The sequence below is a fragment of the Diabrotica undecimpunctata genome, chromosome 6 (genome assembly GCF_040954645.1).
Source record: "Diabrotica undecimpunctata isolate CICGRU chromosome 6, icDiaUnde3, whole genome shotgun sequence".
NCBI classification, from domain to species: domain Eukaryota; kingdom Metazoa; phylum Arthropoda; class Insecta; order Coleoptera; family Chrysomelidae; genus Diabrotica; species Diabrotica undecimpunctata.
The window spans coordinates 11,740,610-11,763,772 of NC_092808.1; the positions used below are offsets into that span (position 1 = coordinate 11,740,610).

A 23,163-nucleotide genomic window follows, 5' to 3' on the forward strand; every position below is an offset into this window, starting at 1 on the left:
TAACAAATAAGGTCACTCTCTGTAAACTTGTAATATGGAGTGTACCAACGAGGCGAAGAGACCGAGCGCATTATGTATCTCTTTTCCTCCGAATGCGTTCTCACTTAATTTTCTACGTAAGTGGGCAAATTTGTCAAGTATCACCTTAAATTTGACAAGCAATAATTTTATAGCATTTGTGTGACTACAGCTTTAATTTTTTACTTTATTTTAGATGAAAGTACCTGTGGAAAAACCAGTAACGCCAAAGTAAGTTACTTTGAGACAACTGAACTGGCTAATGGACAAACCAATTGTGAATATATAGTTCAACTCAGGAACAAAAATATTTGTCAAGTAAGGTAAGCAACTTTGTGTAAAGGTAATAATTAATTAATTTAATTAATGAAAACTTTTGCAATTATTCGTCATATCTACAGCAACCAAAAATAACAAAATAGGAACGATCGTTTAAATAGGACGCTAAACGACGATATTGATAATGATGCGACACTTTCACTCTTTTCATTTCTGTTGAAAATTCCTAATTTTTGTTTAATGGTTAAACCATTTCTCTTGCGTTTTAACACTGATTGTTGCCATTTTGAAAGCGAAGACACGTGTTAAGAATATAGCAGAATAGCGACTCTTCTCTTCTTCTTCTTATTGCGCCGTCTCCTTTCGAAGGTTGGCGATCCAAATGGCAATTGTTGTTTTGAAAACTGCTGCGCGAAAGATCTCTGCGGATGAGCGGTCAAACCATCTCCTCAGGTCTTTCAGCCACGAGTTCTGGCGTCCTCCTACTGATCTTTTGCCCTGTACTTTTCCTTCCAGTATAACTTGAAGTAATTCATATCTTTCGCCTCTCAACACATGACTCAAGTATTGCATTTTCCTCTCTTCTCTAGTGCACAACAAAATCTTACATATTCAGCGTAATACGAAGCGGCAGATGACAAGCAAATGATTTCCCGAACACTGGCGCTATCGATATTGCTTTTTGCATCTCCCTCACGGCATCTAGAGAGTTTCCGTCGAGTGATTTACAATGACGCTAAATACATTCATAAAACCTCTTAAATTATAAATCATAGCACTGATTACCAGCGCTGATACTTGGGTTGCTATTATACTGGTAAAATTCTACTATAGTTGATTTGGAAATGTATAATACCACTTTTTATGGCAAAAGATTGCAACGGTTTCTATACAGGTCTTTACATTGAAAACAACTTTAGTTTACCTCACAATCGTTTTGTGTGCTTAGTATCTTTTATCTCTGTCAGTAAAAACAATAAAAAAGTTAATAATTTTACTAATATATTTTATCTTTTCACGTAGGTTGGACTTCATTAAGTTTAACTTAGCACCAGCCACTCTAACCACACCGCAATTCGCATCTTATAAATCATACAGATGTGTTGATGACATATTTAGAATAACACCGAACCCCTTCAACATTCCAGATCTTTGTGGAAATAATGATAAACAACATGGTAAGTAATATATTTTTATTGCCTTACTTATAAAAGATCGTCAAAATTAATGGAAAAGTTTTGCGTTTAGAGAATGCAATGGGAAAAAAATCCCGTATATTATTTTCCTGGATCACCAAACGTCATAATATGATAGTATACTACTCTGGCCACTGTAATACACAATTATAAAAACTGTAAAATCTATACCTTCTGAAGATGGATGCTTCGATCTAAAGATGGGTGCAAAATTAACTCCACCTTTTGTATTGCTTCTACTATGTTTAAAATAAACACGAATGAAGCCTTATCAGGCTGAAAAAGAAAATGCGGCGGTATGGAAATACCAATAGGAGACATGATACTGTACACTGTTCTATTTTCTGTATCAGGTTATCATAGCGGGATCATCAGGATATGATGCATCTCCAGATCATATATGATCTGGAGATGCATCATATACATATATGATGCAAAAATTACAAGAACAGTTGGCTGAATATGGCCTGGAAATTAATTTAGGGAAAACTGAGCATATGGTGATCGGTGATTCTGAAGAAGAACACAGGCTTAAGAATGGCGTGGTTAAAAATTGTGAGAATTTGAAATATCTAGGAGTCACATTCTCTATTACAGGAACCTGTGATATAGACGTTAATACTAAAGTATCTCAAGGTAAGAGAGCTACTGGCAATTGATTTATAATTTATGAGTAGAAAGTAGATCTATTTGTGGATTTAAAGTCTGGATACTAAATAAGAGTTACAAAGAAAAATTAAAGACTATGAAGATGAATTACTGGAGAAGTAGCTGTGGGATCTCCAAGCTTGAATACAAAAATAATGAAATCAGACGGAGGATGCAAGTACGAGACAATATTTTCGATACTATTAATCTATTACTAGAAAGCAGCTTATGTGGTATGCACACCTTCAGAGAGTGTGAATTCTCGTTGGAAGAAAGAAACGTGGACTATCAAAGAGGACTTGTAATGTTGAGGTCCAAGAAGCAATGGCAGCGAGGTAATTAGGTCAAAATGACTAGATTGACAGAAATCGCTTGTGCAAAGGAAATAAGAAACAGTTTGGGCAGTAACAAATTCGCTATGTATGTATGAATATTTTGTAAAATCTTAATAGTTAAAAACAAGTGTCTTTAAGATCAATATAATGAAATAAAGTTTTGTTTTCCAGTTTATATCCACGTTAACCAGACTGACGGAGTAACCAAAGGAGTCCAGTTGCAGATGGCTTTGGCAAACAGAAACTACAACCCACTACTATTTTCGCCAACTTGGAGAATTAAAATTACACAACTTGAGTGTCCAGGCCATCGCTCTGGTCTCAACTTTGGAGATAATAAAGATGTAATCGAAGATTTTCCACTACTAGGTAAGAATTTGGTAAAAACAACTTATAAATAGATTAATTTTGTGTGTTTTTAGCTCCTTTGGGTGCCATACAATACTTTTCTGAATCTACTGGATATATTAAGTCATTTGGTTTTGATGGTTCTGTGAGTAATCAACAGAGCTATACTTATGGGCAATCATATGCTATTGGTTTCAAAAGGGAAATTGGCGTATGTGGAATAAGGTAAATGAATAAACTTAGAGTTGTACTATACTGCTACAGTCTCATAAAACAAATAAAACAAGGAAATTAGGTTTATAAATCTAATAAAAATAATACAAATATTTTAAAAATTAGTATATATCTTTTGAAAAGCATTTAACAAATAAACAGTTAACGCTTTTTTATTCAAAAAAGAGTATCATTGTTCTTTTCTGCTTCTAAAGTTTACAATCTCTGCTTTCATTTATTAAATCAAATTTTAATTTGCTTCAAAAAACCATTACCCAATTAGAATCACCAAAGTTCTCATTGGTAGAAAGCATAGCCTTAATAAAAGAAATTAGCTCATCTTTTAAAAATGTTAAAGGTGATACTGACAAAGATATTTTTCAAAAATTTCAAACAATAATTCAACAAAACAACGGAATCGCTTATTTTAGAAACAACCTAAATCACATTCGGACAGTTTGCAGGAGATAAAACAAAATATTCTAGAGTGATTCTTCTGGATCATATATTGCTTAGCTTTTCTGAAAGAATCCGTGCGACTGTCTCCTTTGTTTCCCTGTCTTTTAGTCTTTCCATATCACATTTTTTGTTACTATTCTTTTTTGTAACCTTTTTAAATCTAAACCTAAATTTACCACCAATAATAGGAATATGATCTGACGATACGTCACCACCAGGATAACTTTTATCCTTTTTTCTCTTTAGGATACTGTTTATTTGTAAATAATATTCGATACGCATACGATACTGTACTAGTTGCAAGAACAGTAGAAGAATTACAACGATTACTTACAAATATAAATATTGCCTGCAACAATTATGGCATAAGTATCAATATCAAAAAACTAAGTATATGGTCTTCAGTAAGAACATGACACAACCAACAGATATTAGTATAAACGGCATTAAAATTGAAAAAGTATCAAGTTACAAATACTTGGGTACTTCAATAAACGAAACTGGAGACCAAAACAATGAAATAAAAAGACGTATCGAAATTGCCAGGGCCACTTTCATAAAGATGAGGAAATTCTGCTGCAACAGAGGTATAAGCATCCCTCTCCGATTAAGAATGCTAAGGATCTACGTATTTAACACGCTATTATACGGTGTAGAGGCCTGGACTCTCAAGCAGAACAATATAAAAAATATTGAACTTTTCGAGATGTGGTGCTACCGTTGAATGCTGAAGATAAGTTGGGTTGAAAGAGTTACAAATTTTGAAGTAATGCGAAGGATAGGAAAAGACCCAGAAATTTTGTCAACGATCAAACGAAGAAAACTCGAATATTTGGGTTACGTGATGACAGAACATAAATACGCATTACTTCAAAATATAATGCAAGGAAAAATAGAAGGAAAACGGAATCCATGCCGTAGAAGAATGTCATGGCTGCGTAATTTGAGAGAGTGGTTTGGTTGTACCACTAATCAACTCTTTAGGTCAGCTGTAAACAAGGTCAGGATAGCCTTGATGATCTTCAATCTCCGATAGGAGCGGCACAAAAAGAAGAAGAAGACGGAATCTCTTGTTCGGCATTATGTTTTCAATTTGATTCCTTATTATGTTTTGTGATTGATCGTGCTGAGGGACCCAAGTATACAAACGTCTTGATGGTAGTTTAAAGAACGTATTTAGTATTGCAAATTATTCTTCTTCTACAAATAGTTTTAATCTTTCTCCCCTTTCATTTCTCTTCCCTAGACCGAAATCACCAATTCATTCACTGCTTTTCCCTTTACCAATTTTCGAATTCAAGTCACCCATAATAATAGTTATATCTTCTTTTTTAAGTGAATTTATCAACAACTTATAGAATTGCTTTCCCTCTTCTTCTGGTTTATCGCTGATTGGGGCATACACTTGTAATACGTTTAATTTGACCGGAGTAGTATTTAGTTGGATTATTATTAATCTTTCAGAAACAGGTATGGCATTTGTAACATATTGACGTAATTGAGGAGATACGATTACTCCAACCCCATACATATGTTGACAGTCGTCATTTCCCGAATGGTATACCATATGGTTGTCAACAATACAAGCCCCACTATTTGGCCACCCCATTTCGCTTATGCCCATTATACCTGCTCCAAGTCTGGTCATTTCTTGAATGGTATTATGAAGTTTTCCAGCCTGATATATTGTCTTCACATTCCGGGTACATATTTTGATAATCAACTCTGAAGTTTTCAAAGAGACTTCTCCAGTTCTGTCACAGGGGTTTCTCTGGGTTACGATCTGGGAGGCCCTGTGATCTAGAGGTGGATCACCTCACTTGCCGAATCTTGGTTTCCGTATTCCATGATTAGTAGCTGTTTCCACTTTAGCTGTGTTTGCCATGATAGCTGTACTAAAGATGTCATCAGGAACCTTTAATGCAGTAGTTTCTCCTTCCCTTCTGCATTCTGATGCCGTTGACCAGTTTCTCGGTTCTTCCGCCTTTTTTTATTTTAGTACCTATTAATTATATTATAATATTATTATTAGTAATTTTTAATTTATTGATTTCTCAACATGTATCTAGCTAAATAGCTAAGTGCTAAAGCCACAAAAAAAGTAAGAAAATATACAGGATGAAGTAAAAAAATCATAAACATTGTAAACATCATTTATATAAACGGTTTAACTAGTCAAAAAGAAATGATCTGATAAGTGATAAATGTCAGCGATACATCAAAATGTACAAAGTTATTTCAATACTTTTATTCATTCGTTCACTGCTCGACACAAGTTTTCCACTTCACGCACACTACTACTAAACAATGCCTTAGTTATTTTAGCTCTTTCACATAAATCACATTATAATGTAACATCTACCTATTGGATTAGATTTATTATGTCCACTACTTAACATCGGCTATTAGTGTTTTGTTATAAAGATACCTAGATCAACGCTATCTTCGATCTTTTGCATACATATTTAAAGAACTGTCCTCCGCATGGTCTTATTATAGAAAGCAACCTGTTGAATAGTACTGTAATATTTTTATTAATCTAATTTATTCTCTTTATTTATTATCAAAGGTTCTACACTTATAACACTTACGTTTTTATTTGTACAATATAACTAATTTATTTCACACTAATAATTATATAATTTATCTACATTTATTACAATACGTGCGTTACATTTTAAAAACTCGACGCGATGTTCAAAAACTAACTGTCCCTTAAATAAAAGGTCTCTATATTTATGCTAAACAACCGTTAGACCAGAATTTCGGCGATTTCCTTCGAACAGACGGATGTTGACCTGAATTGGCTCGAACACCATGGAGGAAGACCGGTCTCATCGTGGCTCGCAGCGATGTTGACCTTTGTCGAAGAAAAGGGGGCACCAGACAGGTTTCAGAGAATCTACGAGAACATTCTTGTTAGAATAATAACATGTTTACAGAAATTTGTCGTAACAGTACATTTACATTTCTTAAATTGTTTTTTTTTTGTAGATTTGTACCCGACTATATGTACCTACCGTACGATAATTCCCTTGGACTTCACGGAGACAACGACTGTATGCACTATTTATATGTACCAGAACTATATTTTGATGATATAATGTCAACGTCCAACAGCCTAATCTCCAAAGTCTGTCTGACTGAACCTGAAGATTTCAGATGTAAGTATCTGTTTAAAGTAAAATCATTTTAATATAATTATTTTAATAATTTCATCTTAATATTATCCTATAACAAAGAAGTATTGTTCTGAAGCAATTGTCTTGTGGCATCTTACCAATTTACAATTTACTATTTTTACTGAGAATAAGCCACATTTTTACTGTAAAATAAATTGTCGTTTCGATCTGCACTTCAAAAATCGTTCATGACTTCGAAATTCGAAATTTAAACGTCCAAATAAACTTATTTTAACGTAAAATTGAGGCCTATTCTCAGTAAAAATAGTAAATAGTATAGAAGCAAAATCTTGAATTCCTAGATTAATGTATTTACGGCGTAAATATTCAAATGAAACGTGTAAATATCCAAGAATACCCGGTTGAACATCAATCGTAAGGAATATAGTCTGCACCTAAGCGCAATGATATAAATTAAACCAAAAAAAAATCGGTTGCCTATAAAGTCGGTTTTACGGGCGAAGATTTTACGTGACAACGTCTTTTTCTCGGTAGAATATTTATTGATATGAATATTATTAAATTGCACAATAGGAACAAGGAATTGAATGAAAATAAGAATTGCACAAATTTTAACTATAGAAATATATTTTGTTTACTAAAACATTGTACATGTAAACTTAAACTTAACTAATTTCTATTTGAGTGATTTTGTTGAGGATAGGACGATGATAGGAGAAATATGAAATGAAAGGAAGTGTTTCTGCTGTAATGTGTCTTGAACGCCAAGAACGCTCGAGAAAGACAGAGACACAAGCACGCACCAATTCAACGCGCCTAATTCTCTAGTGCTGCGCGCGCAGCGGACCGATCATGTTTGAGTGGGAGAGAGACGCAAGGCATTCGCCGGTCCGGCGGGCCTCTCTCTCGTTCGGTGACTCATCGTAACAGACGTGAGTGGGCGTTACACTTTTTCATGAATGACTCCGAGCCACAACCTAATTTAAGACGTTGTCACGTCAAAAGGCAAACAATTAGTATCAAACTTATCACCCCTCTATTCGCTCCGTGCGTGACCATGGTAGGGGTACCTTGAAACGATGCCAGCGTGCGTAGCGGCAAAATATGACAAAATTGGAATCATGGAATCTTTTTACGCATAAATTTTATCAAAAATGTGTGCAAATACATGTTGCGTATTTAATTGTGCTAATAATAGCAAAAATAGTAAGTGTAGTTTTTATAGGTTCCCAAAGATTACATATAAATTAGAGAAAAGAAAAAGATGAATCCGTGCTATTAATATGAAAAAGTAAATATCACATAACCTCATTTTTATGCAACTGAAATAGGAAATATTTAAATAATTTACCTTAAATGATATTTTATAAGGCTTCAAGCTAACTGCAGAGTGCCTGATAACTTTAGCTTTTATATCATAACTTTTACTATTACTGTTTATAAATATAAGCTCTTTCATGTGAAAAACTTGATTTGCCAGTACTAGATTTTTCCCTTTCTTTTCCGTTTGGGGTTAAAAAGATATATTATGATGATGATGAATTTTGAGAAACCCAGTTTTTAATACTACATTTTTTTTGTACATAAACTGAAAAAATATAATTAAAAAGTTAATTATTAATAATTGTCAATTTCGGCTGTATTTAACAATGTCAAACATATGTCATATGTTTAACCTGAAAATTGGTAGGTCCAAAACAGTCAGATGAAGGCGGTAGGTGTCACGTCAGTCACGCACGGAGCGAATAAGTTCTAGTCAAAAACGAAACGCCTAAAGTACGACTTGATCATTGCTGCATTTCTTTTAACAAATCAAACTTCTTCTACTTTGAGTATCATGTGCAAAGCTGCACAATTCTTTTCTATGGTTGTAAGATGACCAGAACACCCTCATTAGCCTGTCTAAATATAGTAGCGGCGTCTGATATTCCACACCAGTCCCTTATATTTCTTACTCAGGGATGTTGTTTTCCACCAAGTTTCCGTTTTCACTAAATTTTTTCTTGTAATATTAGTTTTATTATCGAGATCCCCTCAACACCTGTTCCAGGAAAGATATTTTACAATGTTTTACCGTATTTAACAATTGTTTTTCTGCGCCAATCCTTTCCAAAACGTCATCATTTGTGAGGTAAGCAGCCCACGCATTATACAGCAGGGTCACCAGCTCAGTTTTGATCCTTCAAAGTCTTCACTTTAAGTAGTCAGGTTTCGAATCCATTCAGCACAGTAGACCAAACAGAACCCGTATTTTGGTACTTGCCTACAAAAAATAAGATTTCTATTTTTTGTAATGTGGTTTTAACCCTTTTACTTTTTTATCACAATCCCATTTTTTGTTTAACGCAGCTCCGAGATAAGTAAAACTCGTGACACAATCGATTATATTCCAATTTAACCCTGAGAGAAATATTGTGTTGTCTACTAATACGTACAGTACGTTAAGTTTTGGATTAGATAGTGCACACTACATGAAGCGCTAAAATTAGTAGCTCACAACAAGACGTATAATACATCTCCGTCCTTCGATTTTTGTTTTCATTACGTATAACCGATTCATTTCTTAGAGTAAACTCGACGGCTGTGCATTTGTATCGGTTTTCAACAATGTGAATAATTTTTTGTGGTTGAATTAAAAATAAAAGCACATTTCTTTAAAAAAAAAATAGAACAAAAATATACTCTTATTAAAAATAAAAAATAATTCCTAATAAAATAAGAAATAATTCTTTATGCCCTACAGAAATGATTCAAATATTTGACCTTCTACAGCTGAACATATAAGTACAGTTATCACAATAACAGTATCCCAATTTGTCATAAAAACTTCTGAGGACAGATGAAAGAGTTTCTGCTGTAACAGAACTGGAGACTTCCCTTATTCGATTTTTTAATTCATCCAAATGTTGGGCTCTAGCCTCAGGATGATCGTAGATGATGCATTTTAAATGTCCTCAAAAAAGCAGACCACCTAATATCGCTTTTTCTACTGATAACTTGATTCGAGAAAGTGTTGTTTAAATACTTCCTAATTATTCGAGCATAGGGAGAAGGTCAAAGGGAAGACCCAAACTTAGATACATGGAACAAGTGGAACAAGATCTGAAAACACTTAAGATTACCAACTGGAAAAACAAAGCAAGAAACAGAACAGAATGGCGGAAAATCCTAGAACAAGCCAGGACCCAGAGAGGGTTGTCGAGCTACTGATGATGATGATGATTATTCGAGCGTTGTGAACAGCCGTCTTGATGAAACCAAACATTCTCCAGATTTACATCAGGAAGATTGAGAATAGCGGGAAGAACATTCTTCCTGAGTACACTTTACTGTTCAAGTTGCCCTGAATAAAAAATTGATCTATTATGTGGTCTCCTAAAATGCCAGTCCAGACGTTAACTTTTTGGGGACGTTGAGTTCGGTAAACAACATTTCTGTGCTGGTTTTCCCGCTCTCAATACCTCGAAATGGAAGGATTCTGTCTCCCTACTAACTAAGTACTAAAATTTGGTTCGTCATTCGCCTTATTAGAGTTTCACAAAACTCCATTCTTCGAAAATAATTGTCTTGAACGTGTTGAATCTACCTCTGGTGACACTTCTTGAGCGTGATATTTTCTGAAATTTTTGAGGCAATAACAACTATCAAAATTTTTAACAATATTATGAATTGACTGTACGCAAAGAATTGGTCTCCCCTCAAAAAACACAGAAAATAAATCTATAAACACACACTGTTGTCCAGAATTAACACCATAAAACCATTTTATTATTTGAACTTTTTCTGCGGGTGTATTAGCTGATATGTTAATAAATTAAAAATCTACGCTGTTATCGCTGTATAATGACAAATCCGGTGTTCTCGAATTGAGGACCTCTACCTGCACAGCCAAAATAAGTGCACCGAATTCGGACCGAACGAGATTTTAATGAGTAAGGCAATATTTAATAATAAAATATTATTTTAGACTTAGTTTATTTTGAGCGTCTTGAAAGGTAGTCAAAATGAGTGAAATTAAAATGATCTTAAATGAAACTCGTTACTTGTGTTGGATGATTATAAGTGTCGTGAAAAAAAAGTGCTTAAAAGTGGTGAAAAGTTTTGGACATGTACGGTAAATAAATGTAACGCAAAATTGTTTACGCTAGTTTAGGTTAGGTTAGGTTAGGTTGGGTTAGGTTAGGTTAGGTTAGGAATAAGGGAAAACAGTGATGCTATGAATTATTTGACAAGAAAAGACATTACCTACGTAAGAAATAATATGTATTACAAGAGACGTCAAATCCAACCGCGTTTACCAACCTGTATTTCCGATACGAAAGTATAAATATTAAATGTAAATATGTGTACCCCCTAGGGTAGCGGGTAGACACTCTTTACGATCCCGGTAAAGACAGGTCTGCTTCAGGGATGCGCCCCTGCCCACGCGAGCTCGGCTTTTTTTTCCCAATCCTCTTTCGGGAGAGAAACGGATCCTAAGCCCTAAATCCTACCCACCAACCCAGACCTACCCAAATCCTTCCCCTCCCTCCTCAACCCGCACTGGACCAGCGTGAGGAGATAACGGTCCAAAACTTCAAGTCAATGTACAGGACAAAAAAGAAAAGGCCCCCAGTGCCCAGCACTTCCCAGAGACTTGATCACGGCAGCGATCAAACAACTAACGGAAGGGGGGGTGCTAAGAATCCCTGGGTAAGACCCGGCTGCCACAAGATGACAATTTGGCTATGCTCCTACAATATTCGAACACTGACGGACGACAATAGATTCCCAGAAATAGAAAGTGAACTAAAGGATATAAAATGGGATATCCTTGGTATATGCGAGACCAGAAGAAAAAGTGATGAGTATATAATACTAAAAAATGGCACATATTTTATGCATAAAGGTGGCGAATACACGGGAGTGGGATTCTTGGTAAAACAAAGCCTCACACAGTGTATCGAAGAATTCAAGCCCATATCAGACAGAGTAGCATATCTCATCATCAGGATTAATAAAAGAACCACTCTGAAAGTAATCCAAGTGTACGCTCCGACCAAAAGCCACGACGATGAAGAAGTAGAAATATTTTATGATGACATAACATTTAATTGGTAACTATGGCTACGAAATAGATTATATCTTAACGAAGAATAGTAACCTAGTAGAAGACGTATCAGTATTAAATCAGTTTGACCTAGGAAGCGATCATAGACTAATAAGAACAAAACTAATAATTAACAAAAAACTAGAAAGAAAAAGAATACATGAAAAAAGATACAAATGGACATCTGAAGAAATCAAAAATAGTGAATTTAATAAAAAGATAGCGCATGCATTAAATCAAGTTAGCATGCAGCAGATAAACTCCAATGATATTGATGATTTGAATAACCTTATTACCGAAACAGTGAATAAAAGCCTTCTGCAACTGAAAAAACCAAAAACAACATAAAATGAATTAGACAAAGAAATATTACAACAAATAAAAAGAAGGAAGATCTTAAATAAATCTAACAAAAGGGGAACCGACGAATATAGAGAACTTAATAGGCAGATTAGAAAAGGAATCAGACAACAAAAATAAAAGAAAACGAAAAATTAATAACAACAACTATTGAAAAAAATAAGAGTATGAAATGCCTCAGACCGACACTAGGACGACGTCAGATGATATCATTAATGGGAAAAGACGAAAATGAAATCACAACTAGAGAAAACATACTGACACGAATAGAAGAATTTTACACAGCACTTTACAGAACACATCAACAAGATGATGAGATGAGACCAGCACGGAAATTAATAAAAAATGTTGGATCAGAAATAATGCCAAAAGTAACAATTTCAGAGGTAACTACAGCATTGGAAAATATGAAGAGAAATAAAGCTGCAGGAGAAGATAATATTACCACAGATATGATATTAGAAGGAGGTAAGGAACTAATTGCAATTGTAACTAAGCTTGTGGACAGTTGTTTACATCAGGGCAAAGTCCCTAAGAGCTGGAACAACTCTAAAGTAATCTTATTACACAAGAAAGGTGATAGTCGAAAACTGGAAAACTACAGACCCATCAGCCTACTGTCACACCTGTTTAAAATACTCACCAAAGTCATAACTACTCGACTAACAAGGAAATTAGACGAATACCAACCATATGAACAGGCAGGTTTTAGAAAAGGCTATTCAACTTCCGATCACCTGTTAACCACAAAAATATTAATAGAAAAATGTAACGAATACAAGTTTCCAGTTTTCCTAGCATTTGTAGACTACGAAAAAGCTTTCGATACCATAGAACACACGGCCGTAATAAACGCAATGCAAAATTGTAGAATAGACAGCAGATATATTAACTTAACAAAAGAAACTATGAACCAAGCTACAGCTACATACTACCTAAATGAAAATGAACACACGAACCCTGTACCATTAAACAGGGGAGTCAAACAGGGAGATACTTTATCACCCAAACTGTTCACCTTAGTTTTGGAGGACGTTTTTAAAAACCTAAATTGGAAATATAAGGGAATAAACATCAATGGCCGCTACCTCAGTAATCTACGATTTGCAGATAACATAATCCTGATAGCTACTGACCTACAAGAAATGCAAACCATGCTTTTAGAACTACATACCGAATCTTCTAAAATAGGACTGAAAATGAATTTAAACAAAACAAAAGTCATGCACTTCGAAGACACCGTGACAATAATAAACGATAAAGTTATAGAAAAAGTTGAAGAATATAATATATACTTAGGACAAAAAATAATACTAAATAGGGAAATTCAAACTGAAGAAATAAAAAGAAGAAGAAAGTTAGCTTGGGCAGCATTCGGTAAACTGAACTATATACTCAGAAATCAACAAATTCAATTACATCTTAGATCTAAAGTTTTTGATGCATGCATTATTCCGATATTAACTTATGCGGCACAAACATGGACAATCACAAAAAAGAATATGAATATACTTAGAGTCATTCAACACGCGATGGAAAGAGCAATGCTAGGTATATCACTTAAGGACAAGAAAACAAACACATGGATAAGACAGAAAACCAAAGTCACCGACGTGGTGCAAAAATCATTAAAGTTGAAATGGGAATACGCTGGACATGTAGCTAGGAGCGATCTAAACAAATGGCACAGACCAATTTTAACCTGGAGACCATACCAACACAAAAGACCCAGAGGCAGACCTCCTATGAGATGGACAGATGATCTGAAAAGGACTGCCGGGAAAAATTGGCTACAAGTAGCGTACAATAAAAAACAATGGAAAGGAAGACTTGAAGAGGCTTATGTTCAGATGTGGACGTGAATGGCTAGACGAAGAAGAAGAAGATGTGTACCCCTTTTATGTTTAAAATATTGTTTCTGAAATAGGCAATAAATATCTACGATTATTGATATTCGTACTTTTAATAATATTTTATACCTTCTTGAAGTCTTGGTCCTCATTTCGTGCGATTTTTTCGGGTATAAAAGTAAACCCTTACTTAAAATTTCATTTTGGTCCTTAATTCGTGTCTGCCTGGCGGCCCGCAGTACAGTTAAGTTAAAACTTACGGTACTGTATATAGTGTGTGCAGAAATACGTAGCAAAATCGAAAAGTGACATTCGAAACGAAGCAAATAACCAAACTAGAAAACACAATCTTCTTAGAGAAAAAATGTATAATCAATTTTTAAATATTGTCAAAATTGTTGATTTTAAAAATGTAAATTAATATTAACTTCATTTTTGCATTTATAATTGACCTATGTAATCTTTTTTAGCATACGCTCCTGGTCCTTTCTATGTTCATTTCAATTCACAGAAGACGAATTTCACTACCGATGAAGAGAAAAAACAGGGATTTAACATTAAATATCAACTTTTAAGTAGATGTCCTTAGAATGTTATAATTTTTACATTTTATTTATTTAATTTATTAATGTAATCGTATTAATATTGTAAACAAATAACCAATAAATTTCATTTAAATAAATAATGTTCTTCTGTTCCATCTGTGTTTAATGCAACTCCTAAATATGTGAAACTTTCTACCGTTTCAATATCGTCCTCTACATTTCCAAATAAGAATAGTAAAGGAAAACAAAGCTTATTTTTCACTCGATCATATGTTCCGCTCCAAAAACATACACTGGAGATCGAAAATCAGGGTCTACAAAACTATTATCAGACCAATTGTATGTTATGCATGCGAGACATGGGTGATGACAGAAGAGACAAAAAGAAAACTGGAAGTCTTCGAAAGAAAAGTCCTAAGAAAGATATTTGGACCTATTAACGAAAACGGAGTATGGAGATCCAAGTACAACCATGAACTTTACGAACTGTTCAAAGAGACACCGATCTCAGAATTCATTAAACTTCAGAGAGTTCGCTGGGCTGGTCATGTAGTAAGAATGGAGACAGAAAGATTGCCGAAAAGAGCCCTAGATAGTAAAATGCAGATGCAGATTTTCCCACGGAAAAGATGGGAGGATGAAGTGGCAGCGGACGCGCAAAATTTGCTAGACGTGAGAACCTGGAGAAGATCGGCGCGGGACCGACAAGGTTGGAGGCATAGTTTGGAGGAGGCCAAGGCCCGATTTGGGCTGTAGCGCCATTGGAAAGAGAAATAATGTTACTGTAATCATTGTGTTTTATTTCTGTACACTCATGTAAGGTACATTCACAAATATAATGCCTTATCACAATTCCAAGGACGCCACATTGTAACAATATTTCACTTGATATCACAACTTCTAACAACTTGTTCATTCAAAGATTATTTTCCAACTGGTTGTGTTTCATCTACGACATACATTGTATTTTACGATATACAACAGGTAAACTTACCGATTAATCTTTAAACACAAATTCCCCGAAAGCCCCAAAATTAACCCCAATAACAAGGTAGTAAACAATTATAAATTTTAAGTCGTTTACAAAGTTCAAATTTTTAGAATTTAGAACCTTAAAAATTTGCAGAATTATTTACTTAGGATTTAAGTCGGTGCTAATATCTTACACATTTTCAACAATAGAAGATTTGCAACTGGGGATTATTGGAAGCGTACAGTACATTCAACCAACTTACACCTCTATACGATTAATGGAATTCGCAGAAAACCTTTCGTTGTATTAAAAGGCACGGTAAACTGCACTGGAGGTCTCCATAATATTTTTAATGACTTACATTGTTTAGAATATTTTTGCATGTATTATCAGTTAGAGTTAATCTGTATAAAATGAGGAGCAAAAATTCAAATGGAATTTTAAATATTATTATTTATTTGGCTAATAATAAATGTATAAATATAATGGTTAACCTGGTGTACAATTATTTTGTAAATATGTCTACTTACTGATTATTTAAATTTATAAATCATCGTCACTAAATCCATTACCGCTATATCATTATGTAAATCTATAATCACTGGATTAATTTCACTAATTTTATTTTCTCGGATCCACCACTCTTCTATTAATTTTTCACATTTATTTACAGTTTTGGCCCATATTTCTGGAGTTGCAGTTTTAAGAGCTTCTTGTCACATTTCCCTAACTGCATCCAACGTGATTATCATAATACGTTTTACATACACCTCAGATGTGTTCGATGGGATTAAACTGGCTGTGATACGGTAGTAACCGTAGTACTTGATGTCCATAGCTTGATACAATTTGGTCAACTATATAAACTGTTGGTTTTTCATTACGTTTGGAAATTTTCAGTAACTCTGATTTGAATGCGTATTCCGGAAAATTGATATTATTTTTAACTAACCAATTTTTTATGCTCGGTACGTTCCACGAATGTTTTGGTTGTTTCTCCAAAATCTCCGAATGGTAAGGTGCATTATCTAAAACTATAACTGATGGTTCACTCAGACTAAGTAACAGTTTCTCCTCAAGCCATTTAACAAACATATCTGCATTCATGTTTCCATGGTAATCAGCAGATTTTCATTTTGAAGAAAAAATAAAATCTGCGTTTTCTATAAAGCCTTCTTTCCATCCTGCATGAAGAATGATGTCTCTTTTGCCTTCGCTATCTGTGTGTTTTACTGATTTTATGCTGTTGTCTTGCCAAATTCTTTAATTCCATCCTTTGCAAATATCCATGTCTCATCTAAGTGTAGGAATGTTGCATTTTCAGATTTAAGTCTCTCAAAAATTTAATTCTTTTGTGAACTACACTACTAGCATAAAAGTAACCTATTATTTTCTTTTTTGAATTTAAATCCTAAATCTCTCAACACTTTCCAAAGGCTAGTCCTCTTAATTTCAGAAACTTGTCTTTGTCTTATTTTGGCCAGTAAAGTATCTAAACTGACATGTTGATTGTCTTGAGAATCTCTGACAGTCTCCATTATAGTTTTTAGCTTACTTTACTTATTCCGAGTGCGTCACAAACGCGTTGATTTAATTTATACATAATAATGACTTTAAAGGTCCACCATTGTCTCTTTCCATGGTAAAGTATTGCACATTTGCAATTAATTCATCAATATCAAACTTACATCTAGGCATGATGGTCATTTGAAACTACACGTTTGAATTACAATATACTGAGTTTAGATCAAACTGAAGATGTGGACCAAACCAAAGAAATTAGGACACGCATTGAAATAGCACGTGCATCATTTTTTAAACTTAAAAAGTTTCTTTGTTGTCGGGATATAAGGTTAGAACTACGCCTGAGAATGCTTCGATGTTATGTGTTTTTTACTCTTCTTTATGGCTTGGAAGCGTGGACACTAAAACAAGTCCATCTGAATAAGTTGGCCGCCTTTGAATTTTGGTGTTACAGAAGAATCATACGAATATCATGGATTCATCTGAATAAGTTGGCCGCCTTTGAATTTTGGTGTTACAGAAGAATCATACGAATATCATGGATTCAAAGAATGTTAAACGTGGAAGTAACTAGAATGATAGGAAATGGGGCGGAAATAATATTAACTATCAAAAGACGAAAACTTGAGTACTTAGGACATGTGATGAGAGGGCAAAAATACGCATTATTACAACTTATTATGCAAGGCAAAATCCGAGGAAAGCGAAATGTGGGAAGACGAAGAATATTCTAGCTTAAAAACTTAAGGGAATGGATTGAATGCAGTAGTGCAGAACTTTTTAGAGCGTCAGTCAACAGAGTCCGCATAGCCATGACGATTTCCAACCTTCGATAGAAGATGGAACTTAAAGAAGAAGAAGAGTTTAGATCAACATGACAGAAACTTTCTAAGTGTTGTGCGTGAGAGGTAAAATATAATATAACCGCTTACAAAGATCCTAAACACATTAAGCAAATTAACCTAATGATCATTAGGAATGCCGATTGTAATTTAATTATGTTTTATAAAAAGTTAAGAAATCGTTGAAAACCGTACATAAACAAATTAAAATGTTTACCACAATTATTTTATTTTTAGTATAAGTATTTTCATTTGAAAATAAAAAGTTAAATATATTTTAAAAAAACCCTAATTTCAACCCGTAATCGTAGATGTCTCAAAAAGGGTACACTCTAACAGACATATGGTCAATCTAACAACCACTATTTAAATTGACAAAATGTTCTAATTTACTCCTAAGTATTTTTTAACAAAGATTAAAAGTAATATTTTAGTACTTTGTATATATACCTACTTTGAATATAAATTATCCTTAGCACAGTAGTATTTGTTTCAGAAAATAGTTATTAAACAAGTAGGTGAAAGAAATTTATGTTAAATAACATTATGCAAGAATACTATTTATTAAAAAAATATAAGAAAATATGCAAAAATTTTAACAACGGGTTAATGACATATATTTATTTTATACCTAAAATTTAGCAAAGTATTAAACATTATGAAGAACACCAGTGCAGTTTATCATGCCTTTTACTACAACGAAAGTGTTCTGTTAATTCCTTTAATCGTTTAGAGGTGTAAGTTATAAGTGTAAGTAATAAATTAAAAAACATCACTATGTGCTTAGGCAATAAGCAAGCTATGCTTTCCATCCTCGATCATTCCCGGAGTGATATCATGTTTTTATTACTGTACCAACATTTTTAAGAGACCGTTGGGATAATGAATGCACTGTATTTTGTAAACCGTTTATACATAAAAAACGGTAACTTTAAAATTTTAACAAATTTTGATCTTAGATAGCTTTTCTACTTTTATTATTAAAGGAAAATCATTTATTATGAATTCATATCAGATAAATAAGATGTCTGAATAATTCGCCCAGCCCAGGAAAATAAACAAAATAACGTGTTTTTTAATAGCTGATGGCTGTCTTTAAAAATTTTCACTTCCCTGGTCTAGGATTTAATAAATTTTTTTTTTTTTTTTTTTTTTTTTTTTTTTTTAATGGCATAGGCAAGTGCCATACAGCCAGTCACAACATGAAAATTTTCTACCCAGAAAGAATAAAAAGATAATATAAATTTCAAACTAAGTAGCATTACAAATTTTAAGCATTAAAATTATTATTAAGGATAGGATAGAGATAAAACATGGACACTCGTTTCTCGTCTAGGGACCCATCAAGACATTGCTTTTAAGACAAACTAGATTGGGTCACGGATAAAAGGTAATAACAAATGGGGTAAAACAGAGGTAAGGATTCTAATATTAAGTATATACAGTTAAATATTAAGCTTACTTTTGCAAATAAATTCCATCAAACACTCATTTACAGCTCTTATATTTAGAGATAGCAGATAGCACATTTTGATGTTGACTAAATTTTTTATTAGATCTTCAGTTTGTTTTGTGTATTTTTTACATTCGAAGAAAATGTGATCTAGATCACCTTCTTTTTGACAGTCTGGACATAAATTTGAATTTACAATTTTTAGTTTGGACAGATGACTAGGATAGCAGGCGTGTCCAAATTTTATTCTAATTATGGATGTTATATACCTTCGTGGAACAGAATAATTTTTAAACCAATAATCACTTGGGATTAAAGGCTGTATAGAAGCATATTGCGAGGAAGACTGCGTACTATATATATGCCAAGATTGTTTCCATTTACTATTGATATTATTTTTAATTATTGTTAATACGTCTTGTCTACAGATTTGGTGATCAGCTTGCGTTCCGGTATCAATGGCCTTTTTAGCTAATAGGTCAACATGTTCGTTGTATTTAAGACCTATATGTGCTTTAACCCACAAAAAATGAACAACTCTTCGGTTTTTATGAAGGTCATAAACAAGTTTTTTAATTTGAAAGACATATATATTTGAGTTGTTACTAGGAAAACTTAAAGTTTCAATTGCTAACATAACAGACAATGAGTCAGATACTATTGTAACAGATGTATTCTGAGTGTTTTCAAAGTATCTTAATGCTTCATATATTGCTACAGCTTCAGCACTAAAGATTGAAAAACTAGGATTTAGTCGACAAAGTTTTTCTGTATTAGTTGATGGAATGTAGAAAGCACACCCAGTACCAAACATAGACTTTGAGGCATCCGTATAAATAACTAAAGAGTCTGACAGACTAGATAAACAGGACCTCAAAATATTCGAGCTAACAGAAGAATTTACATGGTAATTCGGTTGTATCACAGTAATGGGCTGCAAGCACGTATAAAAATGTTCGATGTGAAGATTATCCTCTGATTTGAAGTCATAATCAAAATTTGTCAGGCTTCTAAAAGCCTCACAAAGTGGAGGTGAGTTCTTAAGTCTCCAATATCGATTAGTTAAATCTTCTTCGTTCAGTTTTCTGATATTTGAGTAGAGAGTAGTGTTACGATTTTGTATATTAATAACAAACTTTTGACTGAGGTATTCTCTTCTATAGCCCAAAGGATTTTCTAGAGCTTCCACATGTAGAGCATTAATAGGCGTCGATTTCATGGCACCCAAACAAATACGCAATGCTGAGTTTTGAAACACATCTATTGTTTTCAGAATATGTTTACTTGCTGAACCATATAATATGCATCCATAATCGATAATTGATCTAATATAAGATCGGAAGAAAAGCAAAGAAGTTTCCACATCTGCACCCCACCATGTTTTTGTAATTGATTTGAGGAAATTTAGACCCTTCTTACATCTATCCAACATAAACTCAACGTGAAGTTTCCAAGTTAACTTGCGATCGAGAATCAATCCCAAATATTTAATTGAAGAACTGAAATTAAAATCATACCCATTCAATTTTATCTGATTTAGTTTTGTGATATTGTGTCGAGTGAAAATAGTAATACTTGATTTACTTGATGCAATTTCAAACCCATTGTGTTTGAACCAATTTTTGGATCTATCATGTATTTTTTCTAAAGTTTGAATGCAGTTATCGTATTTTTTGGTAGAAGAATACATAAGAAAGTCATCAGCATACTGTATTATTTTAAAGCTGAGATTTTTAATGGAAATGTTATGCAAATCTGCAGTATAGATATTAAACAATAGAGGGCTTAAAACTGATCCCTGAGGTAGTCCCTGTTTATTATAACGAGGACCTATAAGTTTATTATTGTTTGTTCTCAGGTAAATTTTTCTGCACGAATAAAAGTTAAGAATAGTGTTTACCAATTGTGGTGGTATATGAAAATTTTTTATTAATTTTTCCATTAAAATATCGAGACAAACACTATCATATGCTCCTTCTATATCTAATACTATTGTCGGTAAATAAATATTACTTGAGAAGGAATTCTGAATGTCCGTTACCAATGTGGCAAGTGCATCTATGGTACCACAGCCCTTTCTGTACCCAAACTGCAAATCTGGAAGTAACTTCTTTTTATCCAACCACCATTCCAACCTATGTTTAATCATCCGTTCCAATGTTTTCAGGACACAAGACATAAGTGAGATAGGTCTATATGAGTGAACGGAATTAGGATCTTTCCCTTTTTTGAGTATGGGGATAATGATTACATCTTGAAATTGAGCTATTACTGAATTATTCATGATTATATCATTAAATATTTCCAATAGTAAAATTTTGGCACTTTTGGGAAGATATAGTAACATTGGATATTTAATATTATCTAAACCTGGACTAGTACTATTTCGATTTTTTAAGGCAAATTCCAATTCTAATGTATTAAAAGATTCCAACAAAAAATGATATTGCTTATTGGAAGAATAGTCAAAAGTTTTGCAATTTTTTACAGACGGTGGAGCAATTTGATCGAAAAATTGTTCTTCTAAGGAATCGTCAAAACATTTTATAGAAGAAATTGGTTTTCTGTTTAATTTTCTAGCTTGACTCCATAAGCTTGCTGATGGTATATTTTTATTCAACTTTGAGCACCAATCAATCCAGCTCTTTTTGGCTTTATTTTTTAGAAATATTTTGGCTTCTGATACAAGTTTTTGGCATTGTATGTAATTGGCCATTGTAGGAGATTTCTTATATAATTTAATCGCTTGTCTTCTGTTATTCACAACATTACTACATTCATTATCCCACCATGGAGGCGGAAGATGATTTTTGCTAGTGAAAGGTTTAAAAGCAGGTATTACCTTTTCTGCAGCCTCATTTATGCTATTAATAAGAAAGCAATACTTTTCGCCAGTGTTTTCAAATTCCATATTATTCTCAAAGAGAGAGTCTACAACATCTGTATACAGTTTCCAGTTTGCTTTTTTAATATTCCATTTACTTTTAGGTAAAATCTTTTCATTTGAATGGGAGGCGTTGGCAACTGTTATTAAAATAGGGTAATGGTTCGAACCAAGTGTATCTAAGAAAACAGACCATGTAATTTTGTTTTGCAATATCTGAAGAACTGAAAGTAACATCTAACATAGAATCATTAACACCAGGCCGATTTAAACATGTAGGTCCACCAGTATTTAATATTACTAACTCTAGATCATCTGCAACCATCTCTAGTTGCTTTCCAATATTATCACTTTTTTTAGATCCCCATAATACATTATGTGCATTCATGTCTCCACCTATTATAAGGGGAGCTTTTACTTGAGAAAAAACTTTAACCCAATCATCTGTTTTAGTTTTAGTTTTTGGTGCTCGATAAATTGATAAAAAATTAATCGAATTTTTCCCACAATTTACCGCGCATCCACAAACTAGAATTTCATCATTAAAATTGCTAAGGATATTTATTTCTTTAAAATTGAGAGTATTTTTAACTAGAATGGCTACTCCACTATAGCCATCATCACGATCTTTCCGGATGAGATTAAAATCTTTAAAACTGTACGCTACATTTTTTTTAAACCAAGTTTCGCTCAATAAAACAATATCTACATTTTCTTCTGATAAAAATTGGATAAAAGAATTTTTATTAGATATTACAGAACGTGCATTCCATTGCATAATCTTCAAGAAAATTATTTATTTGTAAAAGTATCCTCCAATACTAGACTAATATCATGCTTAAGAGTTTCGTTATTTATATTTTTTATATCATCGATAGTTTGTATTTTATTAAAAAAATTATCAAAATATGTAAATAAAGATTTAAACAAGTTATTTTTAATAAATTCGATATCATTAGTATTTGTTTTATGTGGATTGGATGATAGTGATTTAGATGGACCAA

At 33.3% G+C, this 23,163-nt stretch overlaps 1 protein-coding gene across 1 annotated transcript in view; it reads left to right on the plus strand.

The window, feature by feature from the left end:
• LOC140444744 (uncharacterized) overlaps positions 1-14,624 on the plus strand; it is a 29,211-nt gene extending 14,587 nt beyond the window's left edge. The window contains exons 3-8 of the mRNA XM_072536506.1: positions 215-341; positions 1,321-1,475; positions 2,648-2,845; positions 2,899-3,049; positions 6,491-6,660; positions 14,409-14,624. Coding sequence (XP_072392607.1) covers positions 215-341; positions 1,321-1,475; positions 2,648-2,845; positions 2,899-3,049; positions 6,491-6,660; positions 14,409-14,527 — 920 coding nt within the window. The 3' untranslated portion in view covers positions 14,528-14,624. The remainder of the gene's footprint in view (positions 1-214; positions 342-1,320; positions 1,476-2,647; positions 2,846-2,898; positions 3,050-6,490; positions 6,661-14,408) is intronic.
• The last annotated feature ends 8,539 nt before the right edge of the window (positions 14,625-23,163 follow it).